Here is a 26372-nt window from a genome sequence, read left to right as displayed (position 1 = left end):
TAACAAGACACGGGGCAAACTGCCCTTTACGGCTTTTGTCGGCGCATGCGCAGGGTGAACTTCTGCGCGGCTGTTAATGATGGCGCCCCACCAGCACCCTGCCGGCGCTCAGATCCCTGTTATGCCACAGCAGCGCGCGTCTCACACTGCAATTAATGCGAGCCCTAATAATGTTAATAATGTCAATAACGCCCATACTAAGAGCAATGCCGTTAGTGTTGTGTTAATGGTAACGCCAAGGTTGCGGATTGCACCACCTCTAATAATGCTAAGGCCAATATAGGTAATGTCAAAGGCATGAATGTTAAAGTTAATGTTAAAGTTAATGGTAATATCTGTGTTAATGTTAAGGTCACAATTAATGTTAAGGTTATGGTTAATGTTAATGTGAAGGTTAAGATGAATGTTAATTTGTGTTCGCGTGTGAGCAGCAGTGTTTGTGCGAGTGTTAATGTTATTAATGTTGTTAACATTTTCAAAAATACATTTTAAAAATTACATCATAATTTATTAAGTTTATTTTAGGTTCTGATAATTAATTAATTCTATGAAGAACAATTACTATTATGCTGGGTCTATAGTCACATCAACACAGAGTAATTAATATCAGAATATATTACCATAATCATACTGATTATATTATAATTTGAAATTATGAATCTCAAAATTACTATGATTTTCTAGTTTTGTGATTTTAAAGTGTGTCTTGTTGAACACTCAAATTTGTAAAAGCCTCGTCTAAATGAACATGACAGTATGCTAGCACTGGTGACAGATTTCTAATGGCCATGGCAACATGGCATGGTATTGGACACAAATGTTGAATTCTAATGGCCCTACCAGCATGGCATGGTATTGGACACATAACGTTAGCGCTTCCACAGATTTCGAATGGCTCTGCCAGTGGGATCAGGAACACATGGTGGAATGTGTACTTTTTCTTAGAATGGCCATGGGGCAAAGATTAGTGGAGGCACACAAACGCGGAGGAGCATGGCATTTCAGCCCTGCCCAGGCATCGTGCTTCATCGGCCTGCACCTGTACACGCACGCGCGATGGATGGAAAAACCTGAGGTCAAAACCAACGTGGGAACACGAAGTCACAAACGCGAGCACGCATGCACAAGCACAGACACGTGGGGGCTCGCACGCGCACAGGCACACGGGCATCGAAATGCTTACTTCACACGCCTGTGCATCACTGCACCATTTCTAATTCACAAGGGATGGCAGCGCTCCCTTCCATGCGGACGAAGCCACCAAAGGGGGGCACAGCGCGCGAAGCTCCCAACAACACCACTGCCGCCGCCCAATGGAAACTTTGCGGGGAGGCGAGCGTTGTACGAGAGCCGTGCAACGAGCTTCCCGGCGCCGCGATGCCCAGCCCACGCCTCCAGCCAGACGCAGGTGAGGTGGGGGGGGACAGGGCACCACCGCGTGCACGCCCGTCCTGGGACCCATCGCAAAGCGGGAGTCATTACCCAAACAAAAGCGAGGGAGGCGTCCGCACGCCTGCACGCGCCTGCCGAGGGCACGGGGTGGGGGGTGGGGGGGAAGCGTCGGGTGCCACGCGGCGTGAGAGTTTTGGGCCCGGGCAGGACGGAACACGCAAGCCCGGCAGCTCACGTCAGGAATGTGGCCCGTCGCTAACCCGAGGCTTCGGCGGAACCCCCCGTGTCACTCCAAGCAGGCATTCACATGCGTGTTACAGCTGCAGCTCAGCCACTCTTGTTTTAAACGGAGTGCCACTTTAACAGCTCGTTGGCATTGTTTAAGCAATGTACCTCCTTCGTCATCCGCCTTGTTACTTGCAACACATATATGAAGAGCGATAGATTAGTGTTTGTCTGCGTGTCGTTTTTAAATCAATGTCAAACTACGGAGGGTGTCGTTTAAAATAAAATTCCATGTGAGGTTGTATCCTGAGCTGCAGTTAGTTGTTCAATAATCCCAACTCGGTTCAAGTCACTCATTTCCAACGGGCGAAGGAGGATCGCAGTGGGCAGGTGAACCTGAGCACTCACAATTAGTTCATGAAACAAGTCAGCTCAACAACGAGCGCACAGCGCACGGGGATTAACATAGAGGATTCCGGCAAGTGTTAAATATCAGGCAGTTAAAAAAATGCGTGGTGAAGTGGAAACGTGGTTTTTCATCCTCAGCGCTGCCTGTGTCTCCTGCAGGCACGGATCCCCCCACCGGCACTGCACGTCTCTCTCCAAATCCGTCCATTTATTTTCAAATATTTTGTCAGAGAGCAGCGCCGGTGTGCACATCGGCAGCCGTGACACGCTGCTCCGGGGGTCACTTGACGCTAGATAAACCGGGGGCCGAGAGCCGGCCTTTTGTCCGCGAGCCATAAATGCTGGGAGATTTAACGGCAAAATACATTTCGCTCGTTTCGTCCTTAACCCTCGACCCCCTCCGAAGCACCGCGCTACGCGCCCGCCAAAGCCTTTGCGAGGTCTTAAGCCAATTGAATGGCGAGGTCGCGCGCCCGCAGCGGCGGCCCAGCCCCGTCCCGCTCTCCACCCACCCACCCAGCGCGGACCGGTGGCCTTCCGGGGCCCCGAAACCTGGGACGACGGGCGAACATTGGCGGGAACCGCTGCTCTCGGGGATGGGGTACGAAGGGGGGGGTGGGGGGCTGGACTAATCCCGAGATTAGTAGGGAACGGAGGACGCACGCACGTGTGCGTGCGCGCCCCTACCGCTGCGCCAGAAGGTGTCTCGGCCAGGGTGTGCGGTTTAACCAGAGGAGGAGCGCACATTAAAGGCAACTCGGGGGAGGGGGGGGGGGGAGCTTGGCACGGCGGGCGCGCGCGCTGCAGCGCACAGCGAGGGTTAACGCGAGCAAGCACATTACCAACATGTCCTGAAATGAACTGAGAGTGAATTTCCATCCTCTGCCCCTTATTATTGCACGCTCGCCACCACTCGGGCCCGAGATGAGGTGCGCGAGTGGTTTTACGTTTGTGTGCACACAATTACACGCGAGCCTGTGTGTGTGTGTGCGTGCGTGCGGAGTGGTGGCAGAGTGGAGCGTACTGCACTGTGCTGCGATCCTACGGACGTCGGTTAAATTCCTGGCTGTGTACAATTGCAGTGGATACTGATATCTTCGGCCTAAAATGAGTACGTGCTGTGGTCACGTAATAAACATCGAGTGAGAAACAAAGGCAGCTTGCGGGGTGTGCGTGGTGTCACCCTTAACAGTGTCAGCCCAGCATGAGGCTTATTAATGTGCTGTCTCGCAGCACTTGTCAGAAACATTCTGAAGCTAAAATGGAGAACCGTTGTCCTTTTCTTCTCTGTGGGTGCTAAATATGTTTACCTACATTCGGAGCATGTGCACGTGTGCACATCTGTGGTGTGTGCGCGTTTGTGTAAATGCGTTGAGTGCAATGTGTGTGCATGTGTGTGTGTGCTGTGCCCTAGTGTAGCGGTTAGCGCGCGATGCGCTGTGAACCCGGCGACCCGAGTTCAATTTCCACTCACGGCCACAAACCCCAGTGACAATGATCTGAACCGTTGCTGGACCTCCCCTAGGCCGACTCAGCCTCAAATAAGTACCTGATGCAATGCGTAAAACATCGGCATTTGGAAGACAAAGACGGCCAGGCGTGGGACTGACCACCCCACCCCTCATGTGCCATGCCGGCCTTCATATGTGCTCGCTAACAGCACTTGCCGTAACAGTCTGTTGAGGCTATACGGGGGATCTTTGTCTCTGCGTGTGTGATGTACGTGCGTGAGTACGCATGCGTGATGGTGCGCGTGTGTGTGGCTGTGTTTTTTAATCTTGCCCCAGCGCGAGTGACTGCGACGTGAGAGGTGGGGCGAGGACAGGCACGAGGGGAGGAGGGGGTGGGGGGCAGCTTCAGCCCAGCAAGCATGGGCAGCGCACGGCACCACAAACCACACACTCCGCATGCCTCCATCAGCACCAATCCGCTCAGTCGCTCACTAACCTACTCACCCGCGCACACACTCACTCACCCGCATGCTCGCTCAGTCAAGCGCACGCTCGCTCACCTTTACTCGCTAACTCACAGACACAAAATTTGTAGGTTCACTCACAGACCCACTCACTCACATATTCGCTCACTCACAGACTCACTCATCCACTCACTTACTCACATATTCGTTCACTCACAAACTCACTCACCCACTCACATATTCGCTCACTCACAGACTCACTCACCCACTCACATATTCGCTCACTCACAGACTCACTCATCCACTCACTCACATATTCGTTCACTCACAGACTCACTCACCCACTCACATATTTGCTCACTCACAGACTCACTCACCCACTCACTCACATATTTGCTCACTCAGAGACTCACTCACCCACTCACTCACATATACACTCACTCACAGACTCACCCACTCACTCACTCACATATTCCCTCATTCACAGACTCACTCACCCACTCACTCACATATTCGCTCACTCAAAGACTCACTCACCCACTCACTCACATATTCGCTAACTCACAGACTCACCCACTCACTCACTCACATATTCGCTCACTCACAGACTCACCCACTCACTCACTCACATATTCGCTCACTCACAGACTCACCCACTCACTCACTCACATATTTGCGCACTCAAAGGCTCACTCACTCACATATTCATTCGCTCACTCACAGACTCACTCACCCACTCACTCACATATTCACTCACTCACAGACTCACTCACATATTCACTCACTCACAGACTCACTCACCCACTCACTCACATATTCGCTCACTCACAGAATATCTCACCCACTCACTCACATATTCGCTCACTCACAGACTCACTCACCCACTCACTCACATATTCGCTCACTCACAGACTCACCCACTCACTCACTCACATGTTCGCTCACTCACAGACTAACCCACCCACTCACTCACATATTCGCTCACTCACAGACTCACTCACCTACTCACCCACTCACTCACATATACGCTCACTCATAGACTCACTCACCTACTCACTCACCTACTCGCTCAATGGCAATTCCAATTCACAGATGCACACACAAACTTCTGTACACAATGAGAGCAGTGGTGGTGATGATGCTAAGAAAATAAATTAAGAGATGCTTTTTTCCACCAATAAATTATATCGAAAGCATTATTTTAATGTTAATGTCTTAAATTACTATTTTAGCCACATTCTTATAATCCTTATAAGCAGCTGCATTTGGAAGCTTGTCCGCTCTTTTCTCTCCACCTGAAGAAGACCGCTTGTGTTGCGATCGAAACGTTGTGGGTTTTATGCTTTTAATTTATATTTGTGTTTTTCATCTACGTGACTTTACCAAAAGAACCAATAATATGTCGTATATTGCTATTGTTGAAGTCAGAATCTTTAATTTTCCTGGAGAAATCCAATGAGCTATAAAGCTCTTTTTCACAGGTGTCCAGTAGGGGCAGGTAAAAGATTTACAACACCAAAATAAATTTAAAAAAGATAGACGTATAGGAAAGGTACACAAATCAAACAAATACTAAGTACACAAAATAGATCAAGCACATAAGTAAAAATTGCATCAGTACAGCAAAATCCCAACGCTTAGGCAAGGCGGCAAAACAACAGAAACAACAGTATCAGACCACACCACAAGACGACACAGTCCCTCGATATGCGAGGGAATGCCCTACGGGAACACCTTCAGTCAGCCTCACCTTACCATATGAATAAAAAGTGTGCCGTACTTGGCCCTTCCCCCTCTCCAACCATTATATATACGGAGTGGTAGCTCTTGCAATCTCTCATTTACTTGATACAGCTGTCGTGGCTGTGACGGTTCCACCTGAAGACGGAGGCTTATGTTGCCTCCGAAACGTCGTGATTTTTATTTTATTTTACTTTTATTAATTTTAATGTTTTACCTACGTGACTTTACCGAAAAAACCTAAGAATAAGTCAAGGAGCGACAACCCAGGGAAAAGGGGATGCCATGGAACTAATTCTCGAGTCACTGTAGGTGGGCCTCTTCCCCCCCTGAGCACTAGATGGCGTTCCTTCACGCTCTGTTAACTGTGGTTCCAAACATGTCAATTTGGGGCCATGTCAGGGTTAGGGGCCTGAGGTCACGAGACAGACTCAGATTTTGTTGGGTTAGGTGACCGAGATGACTTGCAAGATGCACTGCCTGTACTCCCCAATGTATGGTCTTGCTGTTTCTTTTGCGCCCAGCAAGCTGCTCATTATTCGCTTCTCCATTGTTGCTCCTCCAACTGGCAAGCAGTGTCCTTCATGAACCACATCCACAGAAGGGATTCGCCCTCCCCCGCCCATCGTCCAGACATGCTCGGCAAATCTCCGGACCTGATCTTCGGAGTCGGAGATCACATTGCCACTCATTTCATTCATGAGGATAATAGGGGGTGGGCATTGAAAGTAACTTTTATTCGCAGTGATCGCAGGATATTTCCATCTGTTCAGCAACCCGCGGCCACAACTCATCATTGCAGCATCTAACGGCCCTCCGAACATCGGGTGTGAGATATTGTAAACGGTGAGAATGGGTCTACCGCTTTCCCTCAAATAGATGTAATTAGGTTTTCTACCTTGGGAAAAACGTCTTTTTTTCCCAGTCATGAACCGCAACAGGCCTCGAACAGCGCAGAGAAGCCTTTCGAGAAGGCGCCGAGCGCCCGCCCCTTGCATGTGACTTACTCAACGCTCTACCCACAACCCCTCACGGCTTACGAGCAGAGCGAGATCTAAGGGTGGAGGAAGTATGCACGCAAGAGCACAACGCCTCCTCTAAGAACACAAGCAAACACACAGCGCTGAGGGGGTGAGAGTCGAGGGAAAAGTGCGACACTCACAACACATGACGGTGTGGATTTTCCCCCAAGAGGAAGTGTCACAACATGTTGGATTTGTTAAGTGTCACAACTCGCTGGATTTGCGAGATGGACACCAATGAGAAGAAGGAGTGTCCCCTGCCAAACGATTGAAAAAAGTGACCCTGATAAGTTCGCCTTATGATTTGCAGGAGAGTAGAATGTGAACGCCACCTTCGGCCAGGAAATAAGGTGATATTCCCCAAGACTACCTTATTAAATTTCGATTTAAAGCTTTCGTGACTGCAGGGATTAATCTTCTTGGTTCTTTCGGTAAAGTCACGTAGAAGGGAAGTAATAAAATAATAAAAATAAAACATAATAAAATAAAATATATATTACCGAAAGAACCAAGAAGATGACTACCTTATTTGTTTGGAAATCTACAAAGGGGGTGGGGGGAGGGGTGGGGAGAAGGGTGCTAGCCTGATCTGTTCTATGTGGTGTTTGAAGGTCAGGGTTCTATTAATGATATCTTGGGGGGCATCACGAGGACATGTCAAGGGTGGTCTTCTGCTGCATGATTATTGAGGTGGAAAGCGCTTATTTGGAGGGATTTGGTTGGAGTTTCCAGTGACGTATGTATGTTGAACTTCTTTCAAACCGCATGTAGTCAACCGTGCTAATCGGAGGTGCGGGGGAAGGACAACAAACTAAACACAAAAAGCAGTTCTTAAGAAATTAGTTTCCAATCTAGGTTTACAAGTGCATGGCTCCAGTGGCTTCCTAATATCGGAAAGAAGAGCATTCCAGATGGCCGCAGAAGCGCATTTTAAAGTACGCAATGCAGTGACCGTTTTTGTAAAGTAAAGTGATTAAATGCCTCCAATATGCCTCTTATAAAGTTTGTGCCCCCTGCAGCAAGGGCTAGGTCATCTGCATATATGAATTTGTGAGATGATGTACATCATGGCGCATGTTCAAATACTTTTCCAGGTGATTATTATGTTGATAGTGGAGGCGTAGTCAAGGTCCAGATACCAATTCCCAATCGCGCTAAGGTGGATGGTAACATGGTGCGCGGTCATCCGCGGCACCTCCATCCGCACCACCCCGCTTCCCTGGCGTGCGCAAGGCACGTCACGAGATCAACACCTCGCAGACGTGTCAACGGCAGCCCACTGCGAACGGCAGCAGGCGGGTCTCGCCGAAACGCCGTCCTTCCCGAAGTGCACTTCGCAAGCGCGAGTGCGCGGAGCAGAACAACAATAATTGCGGCCTCCCGAGGGGAGGGCAGGAGGGAGCAGAGAACGAGAGAGAGAGAGAGCATAAACAGTTTGTTAGGGATTTCCTGCCCAGCCAGCTGCTGGCCCTGCCAACGGAAACTCGAGTGCCGCACTGTTTTGCTGGTGTAATTACGTGGAAAAACGCACGGCCGCGGCGCGCCCCCCCCGCCCCCACCGGTCCCAATCGCGCGTGCCGCACTGCTTCACCGGCTACTGCGTCTCTGGACGCGATCGAGAAGAGTTGTGGAGTCGTCGCCACGCCACTGCTCCGCACGGAAACACCTGCCCCCCACCCCCCCCCCGAAGGCGACGCAGAAATTTTATTTGCGTGGAATATTTTCTCGTGAAAACGTTTAAAAAATAATAATAATAATTCAAGGTCAATTGGATGTGTTATACCAACAGGCCCGGCCGTGTGAAGGCTTTACATATGGCTTTTGGGGGTTGGTGAATCGTGCAGAAATGGGGGTCTTGAATTGATGGCTCTATGACCAACAGCTAAATAATACAACAGAACCATCTGCCGATAACTGAAGGCAAGGGGGGGTGGGGGGCAGTGTGTCGCCTGTAGTTCAAGTCCTCCTCTTATATGCGTGGTTTTCTCCAGGTGTTATATAAAAACAACAAAAACTAAAACTCAAAATATAGCAAATGAATAAACTGCCTTGGTGGGGCGGGGGGGGGGGGGGGGTTGGGTTACCGAGTGGCTCAGGGGGCTCACGTCCATGTGATGGTACTGAGCGAGCGGGATTAACAAAACGGGCCATACACGCAGGGTAACCGTGCGCCGTAAAATGAGCTCGTTTTTATCTTTCGCCGCAGACGTGCGTGGGCATTCTCTCGGGCAAATTGAAATGGCGGCCACTGGCTGTGTTAATCCCGGCACTTTAAATTTTGTCAATTAAGCACAAGTGTGCCTAAGGGGAGCCGTCACAAAGTGGCACCAGGGAGAGACGAGTTGGCGGGATTACAGTGCCACCTGAGAGCGAGGTGACCGGCCCAACGAGGCAAAAGACTCATGGGGGCAGCGAGCCCCAGACGAGTCGGACACCAACCACTGAACGAACACATTACAAGGTCGCACTCATCACACACAATGTGCTTGCCACAAATGAACCACAATTTGTACCTTGCCGATCTCGTCAAAGAGCATAAACCATCGCGCAAACTCTGGTCCATCCTCGCAGCAACGGCTTTTGGCTAACCATCGAACAAAGAGAGTCACTGCAACGCTCCCTTTCAGATGCGCTTGTGCGGCCGTCTGGAACGCTCTTCCTTCCAATATTAGGAAGCCACTGAAGCTACTGTATGCAGTCAAGATTTGAAGCTTTCGTGACTGCAAGGATTAATATTCTTGGGTTTTTTCAGTAAAGTCACGTAGGTAAAAAAATTAAATTAATAAAAGTAAAATAAAATTAATTTTAATTTTAATGTTTTACCTACGTGACACTACTGTATGCACTTTCAAATATGAATTAAAAACTAATTTCTTTAGAACTGCTATTTGTGTTGGCTACGTACGGTGTGAAAAAAGTTCAACATACATTCAGACATACGTCTTCGACCACTTATCAAATCGACACACATTTTGAACACTTGCCTGAATCGTAAATCACACGACGAATCACACAGACCAAATCACAGTGTCGCCCGCTCATATGCCTGGTGGTTATCACCAGGTACTCAGGTGTCCTCCCGTATGAAGCCAAACATTCATTCATGATATTCTGGCCCAAAAATCCCAACGTAGCAGGACCCTCCTCGAAGAGTCTTGGGACTCAGTGAGGCTATGGAAGGTAAATTGTAACATTATATTATTTAGGGTGCAAATTCGACGAAAGCTATTACGCACGAGTATAGAGAAAAGGCAGCAGCTGCACCTACAGTCTGCACGTGGAAGATAAGTCTGGGCCCGTCTGTAAGGGACACCTCCACTACCCTATCACATGTGAAATACGTGCGTAGTACACTCGTAATGCAATCGTGCACTGTGTTTTCAATGCAACGTGAAATCGGGACCAAGCGTGAGACGCTGTGCAGCTTCACCTGGCTGCGTCAAGGACAGACGAAGCCTTCCATCGTTTTTTTCTTTCTCTCTTGCGAATACGCCACACACAGGAATGCATGAGGAGCCTGCAATAAAATAGGATGAGACTTGCCCATCGGCAGGCTATTTGGCTGTCTGAAGAAAGTATACCGGCTGCAAAACCACAGATATAAGAGCAGTATGTGTTTAAGTAATTTTTTATTAAAAACATATATCCATATTAAATTAGCAAGCACAGTTAGAGGGCTGCCTGTTGAGAAAACTGCGAGCCACACTCATAGAGACTTGTTCGTGAACACAAGAGACTCGTAGTGATGTGCAATGAACAAGCGCCATTCCACCAAAAATGTTGCCGATTATATATTGTGTTTCGTTTAAGGCAGTGTTATTTGATTCATGTGTTGAGGTTTTTTTTTTTAGTCGTCAACAAGCCATTGTACGTCTCAGGAATACAGCGCTGGCTTCCTGTGATACTTTGCCCATGACCAAATCACCACGAACGCCCCCCAATCTCGCGCCATCTCAGAGGGTTTTGAGGGGGTCAAGTCTGGTTAGAGCTCAGACGTACGGAGAGACAGCAGCACCGCAATGAGTTCGGGCCCCACAGATGGATTTGGTTCACTCACTGATTTGATGCTGTGGATCGAATCCATGTGGACCTTTGCGTGTCGTCCCCACGTACGTATGTGCGTTCTCTGAAGACTCTTGTTCACTCTCATGAGTCACGCACTCACTGAATCGAAGTGTCCACACATCGCAATGCAGGAAATAATCCTGAGACTCAGTGAGGCTTTCATAGGTAAATAACTGACAATATAATTCGTGCAAAATCGACTTGTAAATCATAGCCTCTCATACGCTACATAAATGTTGGCATAACTACAAACTTGAAAAATATTTCCCTAGGTTTCCCATGCAAATCAATCAATATTTATTTGTTACGTAAAATATCCCGTTTAGCCAAATACCCAGCTAGATTGCGTGGGAGATCCGTAGTCATCCAACAAAGATGGTCACTGCATCACACGCTTTCCAATGTGCTTCTGCGGCCGTCCGGAACGCTCTTCCGTCCAATATTAAGAAGCCACTGGAGCTATGCATTTTGTAAATCTCGATTGAAAACTAATTTCTTTAGAACTGCTTTATGTGTTTAGTGTGTTGTCCTTCCCCCATCACTCCGATTAGCATGGTTGGCTACGTACGGTGCGAAAGAAGCTTAACATACAGAGGTACATAGAAATGCCCGAAAAAAAACATCTGGATTTGTCTCATCGTGAAGGCGGCATCTGCAAATTTTTACTGAAAATTGGAAAGAAAAAAAAAATTCGAAACGCGAATGCGACATCTAACATATCCCATTCCATTTTCACCTGGTAGAATAAAGGACACCGATGAATGCTGCCAGCATGCCTAAACAGAAGCAGAAATGCCACTGCCACTAAAAGGTTTTCATAACATGTCTTTGGTCTCAAGATAAAACAGAAGATGCAGAGCTCTCAGAAGTCCTTAGGATTCTCACATTGATATTGGTGACCAATCATGCTAAGCCACACAACACTGGGAAGCTGGTTAGGTGAGATATAGAATAATAATTTTTCTTTACAGCCCTTTGTCAGACCACTGCTGGTGTTGGGCTTCTTCACAACGGATAGGTTATGGGGGTTGTTTTACTACACTTCGTCATGTCGATCAGTGCAGGTCGGCAAAAAGGGAGGGGCCCCAATTTAGATATCGCTCAAAACTGACGTTTGCCATGACCAAAAAATTTATAGTTCACTCAAAAGCCAAATACACGGATCTATCAAAACTTGATGCAAAATTAAGTGGGAACGCAATTAGCAGGCTCGACGAAAAACCCCCAAAAAACCACAAACCCTTGTATGGGACAGACTCGCACAAAACCATGGCACCTACAACAGAGGACAGCTCACAAAACACAACCTCCTCTCGACCAGCAATTACGGATGCGGCCACGCCTGGCCACTACAGGGAGGTGTGCATACCTGGGCTAGCCCCTGAGCTGACCTGGGCGACAAACAGAGACAAAGAGAGGAGTGTGCGTGCCCAGCAAGGCTGCCCTCGGGGGCAGCACACAAAGCGCACACGCACATTCGTGCCCACACATGTCTTACTTGCCCACACGCGTGCAACGACATTACACAGAGACAAGCTTTTAGTGCTCGGGCTAAAACCTGCTTTTCACAGGTGGTCACCAACATGCTCCAGCTCGGATGCCACCGATCCCAATCTCTGTGCTGTGCACCCAGAAATAAAATAATAATTTCCTTATTACATACGGTTTGGGGCACTCCCTTAGGGGAGGGGGGGGGAGTAAGCTCCCACACCACGTGACCCTTCCATCTCCCATTAATCCAAGCCACCCAAGGAAGGACATGTGAGGAAAAACCGACACATCTGCAAATAACACAGTGATCCAACTCAACCAGCATTCGCAGTTGAACTATGGTCAAGGCAATGCACACAACGGACCCAATCAACACATATATTTCTCACCATTATAAATATTTCCCCTTTTTCAAAATTGACAATTTCCCAATTAATACTCGTGGGAAAACATTTTGAGGAGACACTTTGAGGAGACGGCGGGAGGAATACGAAGCGTGTCGGTGACCGTCTATGAAAAAAACTACGTTTAACGCAAGTACTAAAACGCTGCTTATTCATAAGCTGGTCACCAATACGATTCGGTTCAGATGCAAATGAACCTGTACCAGAGCCTAGCTGGACGCGAGAAATATGATTTTCACCCTCCTCTATACCCCCGGGCACTACTGAGGGACAGACATTATAGTTATATTCTCTAGCTTTTTGAGAAGGTGGTACCATAGGGTAGGGCTCTGTAATAAATCAGGACTGAGTTTTGGATAAAAAAAAAATCAGGGTTCGGTTAGAGGCAGGTTTGGGTTAGAATTGGGTTATTTTACACCACAATTAAATTTTGGAGGCTTGGGTTTGTGGATCACATAGACATGTGAGACTCCCAACTCATTTGTTTGTGAGGAGGCCTGGCGATGACAGGACAGCAAAGGTATTCTTGAATTCATCTATATGGAGCTTTGAGTGATATCCCCCCCCCTCCATATATGTGGGTTTTCTCCGGGGTTTACTCCCATGCACAATAAACACATTCATGAAATTGGCCAAACATCCCACTATAATCTGAAGGCTTTTTTTTCTGAACGAGTGGACATGTTTATGTTTTTTTGGGGGGGGGGGGGGGGGGGGGGGGGGAGTGAGTCAGCGTCGTCTGGAAGTCTGCCTTTGTTGCCGAACATCTCTGTTCAGCGTCCACGGTGCCCGTCACGGGCACACGCGCTGTTCACATGGCCGCCTAGAACGCGTCACACTTGAGCCTGACCTCAGAGCAGAGGTCGCATACGGGTTTTGATTCCTTACCCGTACCCGGCCGCACCAGAGTCGCAAACGGGTACCTGTAACCGTACCCGGCCGTATCCGTACCCTACCAGTACCCGGCCGGGTATGGGTAGGGTACGGGTATCGGGTACCTGATTGCGACCTCTGGGATGAAGCCATGTTGCAGGCGCGGGTGGGTTGATTCTAGGAACTTGAATTGTGAGAAGAGACAAGACGTTGGGAAATGAGTGACAAACGGTTACTCACCAGTGACTCACGGTCTACCCGTACCCGTACCCGGCCGCACCAGGGTCGCAAACGGGTAACCGTACCTGGCCGGGTACGGGTACCCACAGTGCCTCAAAACAACATGAAATAAAGGTAACGGGGGTGAGCGTTGTCCCAAAGCCCCCCCTCCCAACCACCACCATCCCAACAGCCCCCACCCCAACACGGGCATTGTTTGTAAACAGAGACCCTCACGCAGTGACGTGATATTAACGAGCGCATATGCCGCCTCTGCTCACAAAAATGCACAATTCTGTTTGGTTGTTGTGGAGTTTCATCCGCATTTAAAAGCACCCATGCAGACAACTGGCACCTAATAACGGTCCAATTTTGTCCCCTGCGACACGCGAGGCAGCCATGAGTGATAGGAGCGGCTATTACACATTACTCCTCGATCGCGAGCAATTCCTGCACGGGAGGCAAACACACTTAGGGCTCTCAGCACGCAGGGAAAAAAACAAGAACAACTCCAAGCCATTTGACATTTGTTCCGTCAAGATTTGAGCTTAGGGACAAGAGCTACGAGCTGCGTCCTATCGCAGCTCGTAGCTCCCCCGTGCCAAGCCAGCGCCCAGCAGATGCGGCTCAGAGCCTCTACTACCACATGGGGGAGGTCATGGGCGCTCAGCCTGGGCCGCGACACCGCGAGGCCAGCGGTTCAACTCCCGACCGTGTCTGCTCATTCATCTGGGGGAATGGTCGGCCAAGTGTACGAAGTTCGCCAGAAGGGGAATGCCAAGGACTCTGCAATGTCACTTGCAAAGAGTAAGGCGAGGCCTGACAGTGGCAATGGCCAACTCTCAAATCAGAACTTAAATTTGGGCGGATTGTAAAGATGCGTCGATTCATTGCTTAAAATGTATTCTGATGCTCGTGATAAGCTGAATCATGTACGTAACAAATCGAGCCGAACTCAATGGAGTGAATGTGCAATTTCAGGGCTGCACCTTTACCTTTTGCCTGCAGATAAGAGGGTGAGTGTGAGGAGAGCGGGGACAGAGTGAGTCACTAGGGATGGAGGGCATGAAGAAGTTAACGATAGAGCCGATGGGGAGAGGGCAATTAAGATCATGAGAGGGACAGGGAGCGAGACACAAATGAGCCAGCTGGAATGCAAGGAGGACGGGTGGCTGAAGGGGCTAATGCTCATGTTACACTTGTCTCAGAGCAGAGATCCAGCAGCACTGAGATCCTGGGTTCAAATTCTGTGCTCCTATCCAAGACCAAACTTGGTCGACATATGTGGGGGTTCAAATATTTCCAGGAGGTCAGCAGCGCCGACACAAGCCCCACCGTAGAAATGTGGTTTTGTTCTTAGCTCTGTCGTGCTTAGCAGACAAGAATTGCCAGGCTGAAGAGGCTGCATGGTAGTGGCTGCTGGATCGATGAAACCATAGTGGAGATTAGGACCTGGCACCACTTCTGGATTCCAGAAAGCAATGTGTGGCTCTGTCGCTGGAAGAAGATCCAGAGTTGATTGTGCCTGGAGGCTAAAAGCACAATTGTGATATTTGTGAAAAAAATGAAAAACAAAAATGTTAAAAAGCATTCCCACTCACATCTTTCAAAGAGGACCATCGTGCGAGAGATTGGTAGAGAGACGGCAACATTCCTGGAAAAAGTGGCTATTGATGGCGGCGAGCCGCCTCTTGAAAAGGCTACACTCACATCTGCCCACCATGTCAGGCTTAAGGTGCGGTGTTCATCACCGTACGGGAAGGTCTTGTATACAGGCATCAACGCGACCGCCCCCACCTCTCCACCGCTCTCGTAAATGGAAGTGGACTTACATGGAGGGGACAGCAGAGACCGGGTGAACAAGGAGGCTCCAAGAGCTAAGGAAACACGGCAGCAGCTTCACCGCTGTAAGAGGGAAAATGAAAGCATGAGAGGCGAGGGAGGGTACACGAGAGGCAGACCAGAAAAAACGTAAGGGGGTGCATGGGTGAAATAGGGTGAAAGAGTGAGCGCGGGGTTGGAGGGGCACAGGAGACTGAGAGGCAGAAGAGAGAGGCACAGGGAGAGAGCGAAAAGAAGAAGAGAGGCAGAGGGAGGAGTGAGTGAACGCTCGGTGTAGCCCTGGTGTTCCCAGACAGCTCAGCGGTGCCTTTGTCTCGCCCGTGTTCCCACATCCGCCGAGCGGAGAGCGATCGGTCCAGATGGCCACGCTGCCTCATCACGGCCGAGTCTCAAACGCTCCCTTTGTTTGGAGTAACCCGAGCGACCCCGAGGCTTCGAGCCCGCACGAGCGGTCAGGCGGCTTTGTGCCGAGTGGCATCAGCATGCCATGTGGCACACAAACGCCTTTGAACAATCCCCCCCCCCCCATCTTGAAGAAAGCCATAAATGTTGACTTTTTAATTCAATAATTTTTTTACTTAACTGCAAATTATTTCAGACTTTTGTTGTTGTTGTACAGTGTGTAGATATGTGCATGGGTACACACATATGGTAAATAGATACATACAAGTTTTAGCTGCTTTAAGTAGCTGCAACGCAAAAACTAAACAAAATTCATGTCAACAATACATGCTAAGCTGCCAAGTGTAACACGTAAAGTTGATCTTACAAATAGAAAATCGCAAGTCATGCATTCATATTTATCGTCCATCAGACAAGTAATGTTGGCGTGCAACCACTGAGGCCAATGTAGCACCTAAGGGGGTGGTTGTGGCCAGTTCTAGGTGAGTCAAGCCGCCTTTGCCACCCCAGCGGAAACCTAAACAAACCACACGCTAGACACTCATTTTACGGACAGACCCAAACCAGATTCCAAATTTCAATTGTCACAAGCGTTGTGCTTCATGGCCAGGAACAGTTTGCAAAATGCACAGCGCCAGCAAAATGCACCATACGTGCGTTTGGTATAGAAACAAGCTGGCGAGCCAGTCTACTAAGAGAACGAGACATGTTGTTAGGGGTTCGACGGTACGGAGACAGTGCGCACACGGAAACGTACAAATGCACATGCGAACAAATCCACAAGGGTGCAAATGCGCAGACCCATGTTGCCCACGTTCAGAAGCGCGCAAATTAATTGTGAAGGCACAAAGTGTCCCGCAATTTGTCAATCTCGCCAAATACCTATTCTGTTGTGGACATTGGCATTGCCAAGTTGTGTAGTAAGTTTCACGACAAACAACGTAAGGGTTTGTTGTTTTTGTAAAAATGTGATATGCCCTCAAATGGATGGGCAGCAACACAGATGGACATGTCCCGACTAAAGTAATAAGTATCCCATTAGCTACATTAAAAACACCAGCCACAGCATTCAAATTTAGAAACATAAACACGTGTAGAGCACACAAACAAATATCTGTGCATATATCCATAAGGAGCAGCAACGATAAATGCCTATGTCCTGCATGCAGTGCACTGAGTGCAAGCAATCTGGTACCATTAAACTATTTAAATTTTACAAACTAAGGCCCACTGAGCGATATAGCTTCTTTTCCGTAAGCGATTGGCCACAAATAATAGCTCAACGAAGTGGCTTATCACATGGAAATGTATAGGAGCCAAATACTCTAAAGGCCTGTTGATTCTAAATGTGGAGGGGGAAAAAAAACGGAGGACCCGGAGAAAAATCCACACGGCCACGGGGAGAACACGCAAGCTCCAAATAAACAGCAGACATCGGGGGTCGGGATTCGAACCCACGATCCTCCTGCATTCCAGGCGAGGGAGTTAACATCAACGCCACCGTGGCATCCCACGTTATGTGGTTAATTGGAGGGACTCACCCATCCCAAACGTACAATGTGCGGACAAACAGAAATTACGATGCAGCCGGGAGGGCGCACAAGTCACGCGCGCGTGTGTGAGCAGGGGAGCACTGTGCATTACTGTTTCTGCTCAGCAGCATATACTGCATGCTTGGCATAGAAACCAAATTATTACATCCAATACCACAGGTTTCAGAGTTCGTGTGTGCATACATCCGTGCCTCAATCTTCTCTAACACACACGTTAGAGCTCGACAGCATGAAAAAAAACAAAAGCAATGGTATACAGGCAAAAAAAAAATGAGGTTGTACCCCTCAAAGAAAACACAGTTTGTTCCCTACGTAAATAGATAACAAAATTATGGATTTTTGTTGCTGGCAAATGGAAATGACTTGTTCAGCCAGTCTAGTTTATATATAAAACAGCAACATGTATCCTGCTTACAACAATGACTGACAGCCTGCCATTCTCTGAATTGTAATTTTCAAGTGAGAGATTTTAAAAAGTGCAGGAAGGTCAGGCAATGACTTCTGCTATTTAGAAGCAAACAAAACCCTATTATTTCTCATACGCACCATTAACGTGGCTACCCAAACACGAGTGCTCGACTCTTTGTTGGGGCACGCATACGTTCTGCATCATGCCCGATCTCAATGTGTGTTCAACGCCTTGCTATCAAAACGGGTACCGTCAAAACACTAAACGCCGCGTCTGTTCAAGGAACAGCTCTAAATTTCGAACGTTGCTCTCGAAACTTAACCCAGTGGACTAAAAAATCACCGACATGCTGTACATTCCCTGCGCCAAATTAATTATGAATGCCGTTTATGTTTACTCTGGTTTCTTGGGACAGCCCAATATTTCTAATATCATTATTATCATCATCTGCTGTGGAAAGACACCCCCCACCCCACCACTACCGCCCCCCCCCCCCCCCCCCCCACTTGCTCCCATCATTTCTGATGCTCTATTACCAGATTAAACTTGGGACCTGGCTCCGCAGCAAAGATGGACGGATTAATGTGAGGGAAGTGTCATTACGGTCCAGGGAGTGTGGTCGGTAGCAATCGGGATCCTGTGCCAGCCGGCAGACGCGACTGCGTTTGTCTGGTTATCAAACACTGCCCCCAAAGGCATTAGCCCCGTCATTATGACAAGACCCGCCTGGAGTGTGCGGCACGTTTAACTGGCGGATTATGAACAAAGAAATCAAGACAAATTAAGTCCCTACCAGTCAGTGAGACTTTCGGCATCCACAAACGATTTGATGACATCCATTTGAAAATAAATGGTACGCCAGTGAACGCAAGTTTCCCGTTGCAATTTGAACTGTGGAGGGCTGTGCAAACTCTCACAGCAGCGAACCGGTCTCGTCATTAGGCCATAAACTATACAGGGGGCTCAATATTATGCTGACACTTTAAGCACTGGGGGCCTTAGCCACACTTCGCTGCGACCTACAGGTGCAACAACATTACGTCCCTCGTTTTCTATTGGCTGCGACGGTAACAAGTCTTCCCCTCGCGGAGCCACACCACGGTCAGAGAGCCGAGTTCCCGAAAGCCTTGAGACTCAAGCTTTAAATGGACTCCACGTGGTATGGACTGCACCGCAGCGTGAACCAGGAGCTCATTACGTGCACTCGAGGCGATCGCCCCGACGTCAAGTTAACATTCGGGTTTCTCTTGTCGCTAAAAAATTTGCTGCCTGCTGCGAGCACTGCGCAAACCTAACACGGTTCCCTCCTCATTAGCTGCCGCAGTGTCCCCATCTTTAGGGGCATGTGGTGCACGGGGACAGCCAAGTGGAGGGCAGATCCACACTGGAGCCTTTTCTGTTTGACGAGGAAAGCATTTGAAATCCCTTCTGCAAAGTGGACATTAAAGACTCCTTGACTCAACAAAAGAGTAGGTTGTCATATGAGCAGTGCCTTAACTCAAAGCTCAAGTTTGACAGCAGCTGTTGGATCATATCTATTTCTTGCGTGTCCCTGTCCTCCCTAGCAACAGTGGGAATACACGACAACCTGGTTGAAAATGAACGCGTGATTTAAGCACAAGCATGATTTCACAATCACAGTGTAAAACACTTTTCACTGTGACTGCAAACTGACGATGTACCTGAAATGCAGGGGGTAATAAAACCCAATAGCAATCATTATTTACACACAAACATTGCTTCTTTCTTTTAAACATCATTAAATCCTCGAGTGATTGCATCGTCATCACAAGGCTGTGATGTCATGCAGTGATGTCATTCAATTATGGCCGTGTTAGGTGGGGATGCCTTAATTCCCGTTCCGAGACGTCTGTAAGTTGCAGGGTGGGTCCCGTTCACCGCTGAATCTCGGAACGCTCAAGCAGTTCACGTTGATTTTACTTAGAGAGGCATAACGCCGCTGTTTTTAAATACATTGTTTTCACCGCAGAGAATTGGAGCGACACGACCGCACTCTACGATAGCTGGCACCAAGCTGCACCACACGCTCTCCGGCATGGCCTTGTGGGAGCGTCGGTACTCCTTCCAACTCGAAGACGTACCGGGGAATGGGAAAGGGGTTAAGCAGTGGGGCCATGTACCGGTCCATTCGTACAATCGCATCATCAACGTCACCGCACACTGTACGGAAGGGCTCCCTTCAAACGAGGGCCGTGTGGCAGGACCGTGCGCTACGAGCCACGGAAAATAGTCGTTGGCGTGAAGCGCGCGCGCGCACGCATACACACACGGGCAGAACACGCACCTCTCAGCTGGCTGTTGTGCACGGCGAACATGTTGATGGCCATGAGCTGCAGCATGCGGGTGCCGCCCACGGGACAGGGGCTGTGCTGGAGCAGGGCCCTGAACTCCCGCAGCGACGCACACACCACCGGCGCAAACCTCTCCATCCTGCACGCACGACACCCACACACACACACGGACAAAGATCTCTTCCTGCCGTGTAGCCTTGTATGCTGAACTTCTTTCGCATCGTATGTAGTCAACCGTGCTAATTGGAGGTGCATGGGAAAGGTAACAAACTGAACACAAAAAGCAGTTCTGAAGAAATTCGTTTTCAATCTTGATTTAATAGGGCATATCTCCAGTGGCTTCCTAATATCGGAAGAGCGTTCCAGACAGCCGCAGAAGCATATCTGAAAGCGCGCAATACAGTGACCGACTTTGTTCGATGACTAGCCAAAAGCCGTTGCGAGAACTGTTGGGGCACGTGCTGTTAGCGGAGCACCTATGAAGGCCGACACGGCACACACCACACCCAGCCACCTTTGTCTCCCCAATGCTGATGTTTACACACTGCACAAAGTACTAACTTAAGACTGAGTCGACTTAGAGGAGGCCTGTGACCGGTTAAAATATCCTCCACTGTTATTGGTCGCAAGTGGGAATCGAACGCGGGTCGCCGGGTTCGTAGCGCAGTGCGCTAACCACTGCACCACTGCTCCCTACAGAAACATTGACACACAAGAATAAGACTGCTGGTGAGAATGAATGTGCTGCTCCTGCTAACGGCATTTGAAACCAAATCTTAATCACATGATGTGAATGTGTGGGTAGCATCATTACTAATTGGAATTCAGTAGAAAATAACTTCATATAAACTGAACAATACTTACGTGTATTTTGCATGCTGTGTTTTTGGTAATCCATCGCCATCGCAAGTTTATTTCCGATACACCAACAACAACTCAAAATAAGCCACGGCAAAATCAATTGGAGGCACCATTCCAGAAGGAGACGAGCCAGTCGTTACGGTGAGGAACTAAGCGAGTGTGACACTTGTAACTCAAAAGGGGCGATGGGATTCATTGCCGAGGAGTGCCCGTGTGACACGCGCCACCCCACAGGCACTGCGCCCTGATGCCACTCTTGCCTGAGAGCTCACGCGGTGATACTGACTGTAGCCTGAGTTGAGGTTAACACATTTCCAAAACGGTTTCGGTAGGTGCCAGTCCAAATGTGGCGCGCAGTTTACCGGACATCAATATCACTTTACGCTGCTATAATGCCAACTATTGCAATCTCTCAAAACACCGTCACGTATGATTGCTTAACTTTTTTTTTGCTTCTCTGCCCCCCCCGCCTCCCAGACCACCACCACGAATATATTAACAAATGCGCTATCGTGTTATCAGATGGCGAGATTTCCATTCACAAACCCATTCAACGCAGAAAGCAGTGTGTGTCACCCAACGTCAGAGGCCGGACTCTGGAAAGGAACATCTCACAACTACTTCTGAAGTCACATCTAATGCCTCTTATCCACACGATAGACGGTGCGCACCTTCACACCTGCCCCGCTCGACAGAGGTGTTCATCGGACAGCGACATGAACAACATGTTTCAATCTTTAAGTTGCAGGATGTCAAAAATAAGTGAAAAACTAAACTTAACATGGTGGGTTTTTATATAGCTGTTGGTGACTTGGCTGTGACACGCCGATGAGCTACGCATCGCTACCCAAGCCACCAAGATTGAAGCGACACTCACAGCAGCACTATCTGGGTTATCAGTCGACTACACCAAGAACCAATACGTGGCAAAACAGCTGAGACTCCAGTGAGCCTCTTCCATCTCAGTAACAACTGGGAGGCCAACACACAACTTGGCATCGTCTGGAGCAAGGGTACCGCTCGCTTGCTCGCTCATGGAATCCGGTCTACCTTGGAGTGACATTAGCCCACATGCTCTCCTGCAAGGCAACACCTGGGGAAGGGTGAAAAGGCCAAGCCTGTGCCCGGAACAATAAACTCAGGAAGCTCGCAAACTCAACATGGGGAGGCAACCCAGGAACAATACGAGCCAATGCACTCGCGCTTTGCTATTCTTTGACAGAATACACACGTCCAGTGTGGGAAAGATCGGCTCACGCAAAGAAGCTGTACCCTGTGTTGAATGACAGCTTCCGATGCATTACCGGATGCCGAAAACCAAAAAATGCGAACAGCCAGTGAGTGCACGCCCGAATCGCCCCACCGGATATCGCGAGAGCGGTGGCAAACTAAATACAAAGATCATGACAAGGTGAGGACACTGGACATCCACTGCATGGCCACACAGCCAGCAGCTGTAAGCGGAAGAGCTTCCTAGCTGCAACGGAGCCGCTTAAAAATATCACCGAGGGCTACGCCACTGGAAATGCGGTGAACACGAATCGACGCGATAACCAAGGACGTCAAAATGCGAGCTGACCTTGCGGAACACCCTCGCCGCTGTCGCAGAGTGAGATTGGTCAACCAGGATATGTTTAAACCGCCTTCGAACGGCAATCGGGAGGGTCAAAAGTCAACGTGCGGAAAGTGGGGCTACTCGAACGGTACTGACACGTGCGCCCGAGGTGAGAAACAGACCATGGGGCGTCTATCGACCAGTCGGCTTCCGGAAGAGGAGCTGTGCCTCGTGGAGAACCCCGCCAGGGTCACGGGCCACATAATCGCGTGCCTGATAATGGATGAGCATACGACTGTGGTGACAGGGGAAGACGAAGATCAAGTCGCTACACCAAAGAGCTCAGTTCAACCACGTGTGTTTGCCCAGATACAAACTCAGCGCAGCTTCTTAAGTGCTTTGAGCCACTTAGCCACCTCCAAGACAACGTGTTCTGAATGTTCCAGACCAAACAACTGTCCATCCTGTGTTTAGTCACCTGCTTGTGTTTAGTCACCATCAGAAATATTCACATTTTCTAAAATATAATTTGCGTGCTTCGGTTTTCAAAATACATTTTCCCAAAAGAATACAATGCATAGCTTTTGCGTGTGGAATCTTCGGGACAAAAGGCCCAGAAACCCTGAGTGCAGAGGCTCTGGAGAATTGAAAAAAATATAAATAACAAGCAAGAGCACCCACGGGCGCGGCGACGAGCTGGCGCACTGAAGGAGCGCCACCAGCTCATGCCGCCAACCAAAGTTGGCACAAGGTTTGCCGAACGGGACGCCGTCTGGCTCCGAGGGCGCACGCAGCACCGCTGCCAACGGCGCGTAAAACCGCAAACGCCAGCGTGTCTGGGTGGGAGGGTCACGGCGGAGCAGTAAATAAACCTCGCCCCGCGAGGCTCGCAGCCGTCCCGCGGTGCCACCTCACACGGGGGGCTCGCCGAGGCATGCTCGTGGGGTTCAGCAGTTACGCTGATTGTTGTGCGTTTTATTTTGTAGAATTCCGATGTATACTTCACAACTGATTTAAAGCTTTCGTGACTGCAGGGATTCATCTTCTTGGTTCTTTCGGTAAAGTCACGTAGAAGGGACAGACCTGGTCTTCACCTGAGGACGGCTGCTTGCGTTGTGGCCGAAACGTCGTGAGAATTATTTTATTATGTTTCTATTTTTATTATTTTATTACTTCCCTTCTACGTGACTTTACCGAAAGAACCAAGAAGATACTTCACAACTGCAAGTGGGTAAATAATAATTAATGCTAATGCTGTCCTATTAATTTGAACATTTTACATTTAAGTGAGTTGGACGGGAAGCCATTGCGCAGAGCTTAAGGGTGGTCTACTCTCTCAAAATTGAGATAGTTGGAAAGAGAATAGTGTCTTCAATATCAACTGCACAGTAGATCGGTGCACTTTGGTAATGACGCCTCGTGTAGATTTCTGGCCGAATGCAGAATCAATCTTGCTTGCTGCAAGCTCAATGAGCTCTGTGGCAAGCACACCATCCGCTTGCCCTAACCTCGCAGCTTAGGTTGATTCATTAATTTATTATACAAAAACACAAAAAGGCTATCCGCAACAACTAATGACCCGGATCATTCTTGCAAATGAGACCATCCAGATCTCCTGCGTTCTCACCTGGTTAAACAAAGCACACGAAAAGCCCCAGTGCAGCTTGGGCGGTCGTGAGCTGGCCCACCTCCAGCAAAATATTAACGTGCGATTAAAACAGGAAGCAGCGCGTGGGACGGCGAGGCCACGGACCTCGCGCCAAGGGGGGGGGGGGGGGGGGGGCACAGAACCAAGATAAACCCGAGAGCACTCGCCGTCCTCTCCGGCTCACGCCGGCCGGTGGGAGGACTGTGCTGCAGCGAGGGGAGGGGGTGGTGGTGGGGGAGGGGAGAGGCACGGCCACGGCAAGGTGTGGCTGACCTGCGGATAAGCACCCACAAGGGGCACGAGGTTGTGATGGAGCCATTTGTTCAAGGCACAGAGCACAGAGGGGAGTGGGCGAATAGTGACCAACAGTCATGCCCCTAGTGAGAGTTGTTTGTACGAACGACGTAGAAACTCATTTCCTTCGGACGTCATCGCCGCTCGCGCCAGGTCAAGTCCAAAGCGTGCAGCTTAAGTCCGGTCTCGCACGGGGATTGAGAATTCTGGTGGTTGCAGCGCCAGGTGAGCCTCTCGGGGATGCCATGGCTGTGTACGGAAACGGGTGGATATTTTGCGCGCGCTTGAACCCGAACACCCTTGGCATCCCAGCGAGGAGCACTCCTGCCGTTAACGCCGGACACCGGGTGCTGCGGCTGATTGTGCGCGAGCGTCATTCGGTACCGGTGTCAGGGTTTCATAGGTGCCGACAATTGCACAAGGCAGCCTCCCTTGGCTTAAGTTGTACCAATTTGCAATATTTAAGGAAAACATCCGTATCGCTTCACTTCGCCGTCTCATCCTTGCCCCCCCCCCCCTCTCCTCTCTCTCATCCTGCCACGACCTTGTGCACGCCTGTGCCAAGACGACTGACGTCTGTGGGTGAGAGACGCGTACTTAAAGCACCAGCCCGCGGTGCGGTTTTAAAAGCGCACGTCTCGACCGCATGGAGCTCACATTCCTGCGGCGACCATCGCAACTCCGAGAATGTCAGTGCGACAGGAGTTCCGTGAATGTGCCGCCCATGGCTCAGACCACCCCCCCGCCCCCTTTGAGCGCCGAGGCTGTCGGTGACACATCTCTCTCTCACGGCCACCTAGTCATTTGGGAAAGTACTGTTTATGAAGTCTGCTCGCGGTCACTGCTGATCCGCAATTTAACCGTACGCGCGACCGACGTGAAATTATAGCCATGCAAGTCACTGCAAGACTGCCGCCGCTATTAAAACCAATTAGCGCCTAGGCTAAGTGCAACACCGGCAGGTAAATAATGTTTAATTTTAACGCTGCCCTATTAATTTGTACCACAATCGATCGAGTTGGCCAGGATTGGCAGAGCTTTGCGACAGACGGTCTCTGCTGGCAGCGCAGGTTTCACGCTGCGCCACTGTGAGCGTGTGTCCCAGACGCCCAGCTGCGTGGACACGAGGACGCTCCAGGCAGGACACAGTCTCTCCACAACTCACGGTGTAGCCCAGCGAGCTTGGACCTCCCCCCCCCCCCCCCCGCCGAGTTGGCCACATCGGCCTTCGCAGCAAACGAGCTCCCCAGAGCGCTGAATCACGAGGCGCAAATTGCTTCTAAGCGGAGCCACATTCCCATGGATATGCACAGCCGCTCTTGTATAAGGGCATTGGATTTACTTCCCCCCGGATGGAATAACTCTGAATTAATTTCTCAAGTTAATGTTTTAGTATACATTTCACTGTTGTTTTCTCACCACATCTCATTGCGCCGGCTCCTGCCAAATGCGTGAAAGCTGCACACGAAGCATTGCACCAAGATATTTCTAATAATGCTGGCTTGTGATTCCTCTTTCTAAAATCAAAGGCTCCAGCATCTTTACTGTGAATGCTACAAGCAGATGCTAATGCATGCACAGCAGAGTGGTCTGGCCACCACCAGCACTACCAACCCGCCAGCGAGAGCCTTTTTATATTACATGGCAGGAAAGCCACTGCACACCGGTCTAACGGTATTAGGAACAATTTAAATAGCATAGCCACGCTACACTACTGCCACATATTAGCCTGCACTCCGGTA

The 26372-nt window shown here is 49.4% G+C and overlaps 1 protein-coding gene across 3 annotated transcripts in view; it reads right to left on the bottom strand.

Moving 5' to 3' along the window:
* The window catches only part of SMG6 (SMG6 nonsense mediated mRNA decay factor), a 184939-nt gene that overhangs the window by 139296 nt on the left and 19271 nt on the right, over positions 1-26372 (bottom strand). For all 3 annotated transcript variants that reach the window (XM_061561975.1, XM_061561976.1, XM_061561977.1), the window contains exon 11: positions 20266-20411. In XM_061561975.1, coding sequence (XP_061417959.1) covers positions 20266-20411 — 146 coding nt within the window. The remainder of the gene's footprint in view (positions 1-20265; positions 20412-26372) is intronic.

This window comes from Lethenteron reissneri, chromosome 28, assembly GCF_015708825.2.
Source record: "Lethenteron reissneri isolate LAM-NWPU_2019-01 chromosome 28, ASM1570882v1, whole genome shotgun sequence".
NCBI classification, from domain to species: Eukaryota; Metazoa; Chordata; class Hyperoartia; order Petromyzontiformes; family Petromyzontidae; genus Lethenteron; species Lethenteron reissneri.
Note: the sequence above shows the minus strand (reverse complement) of the source record. Positions and strands in the feature narration are given on the sequence as shown.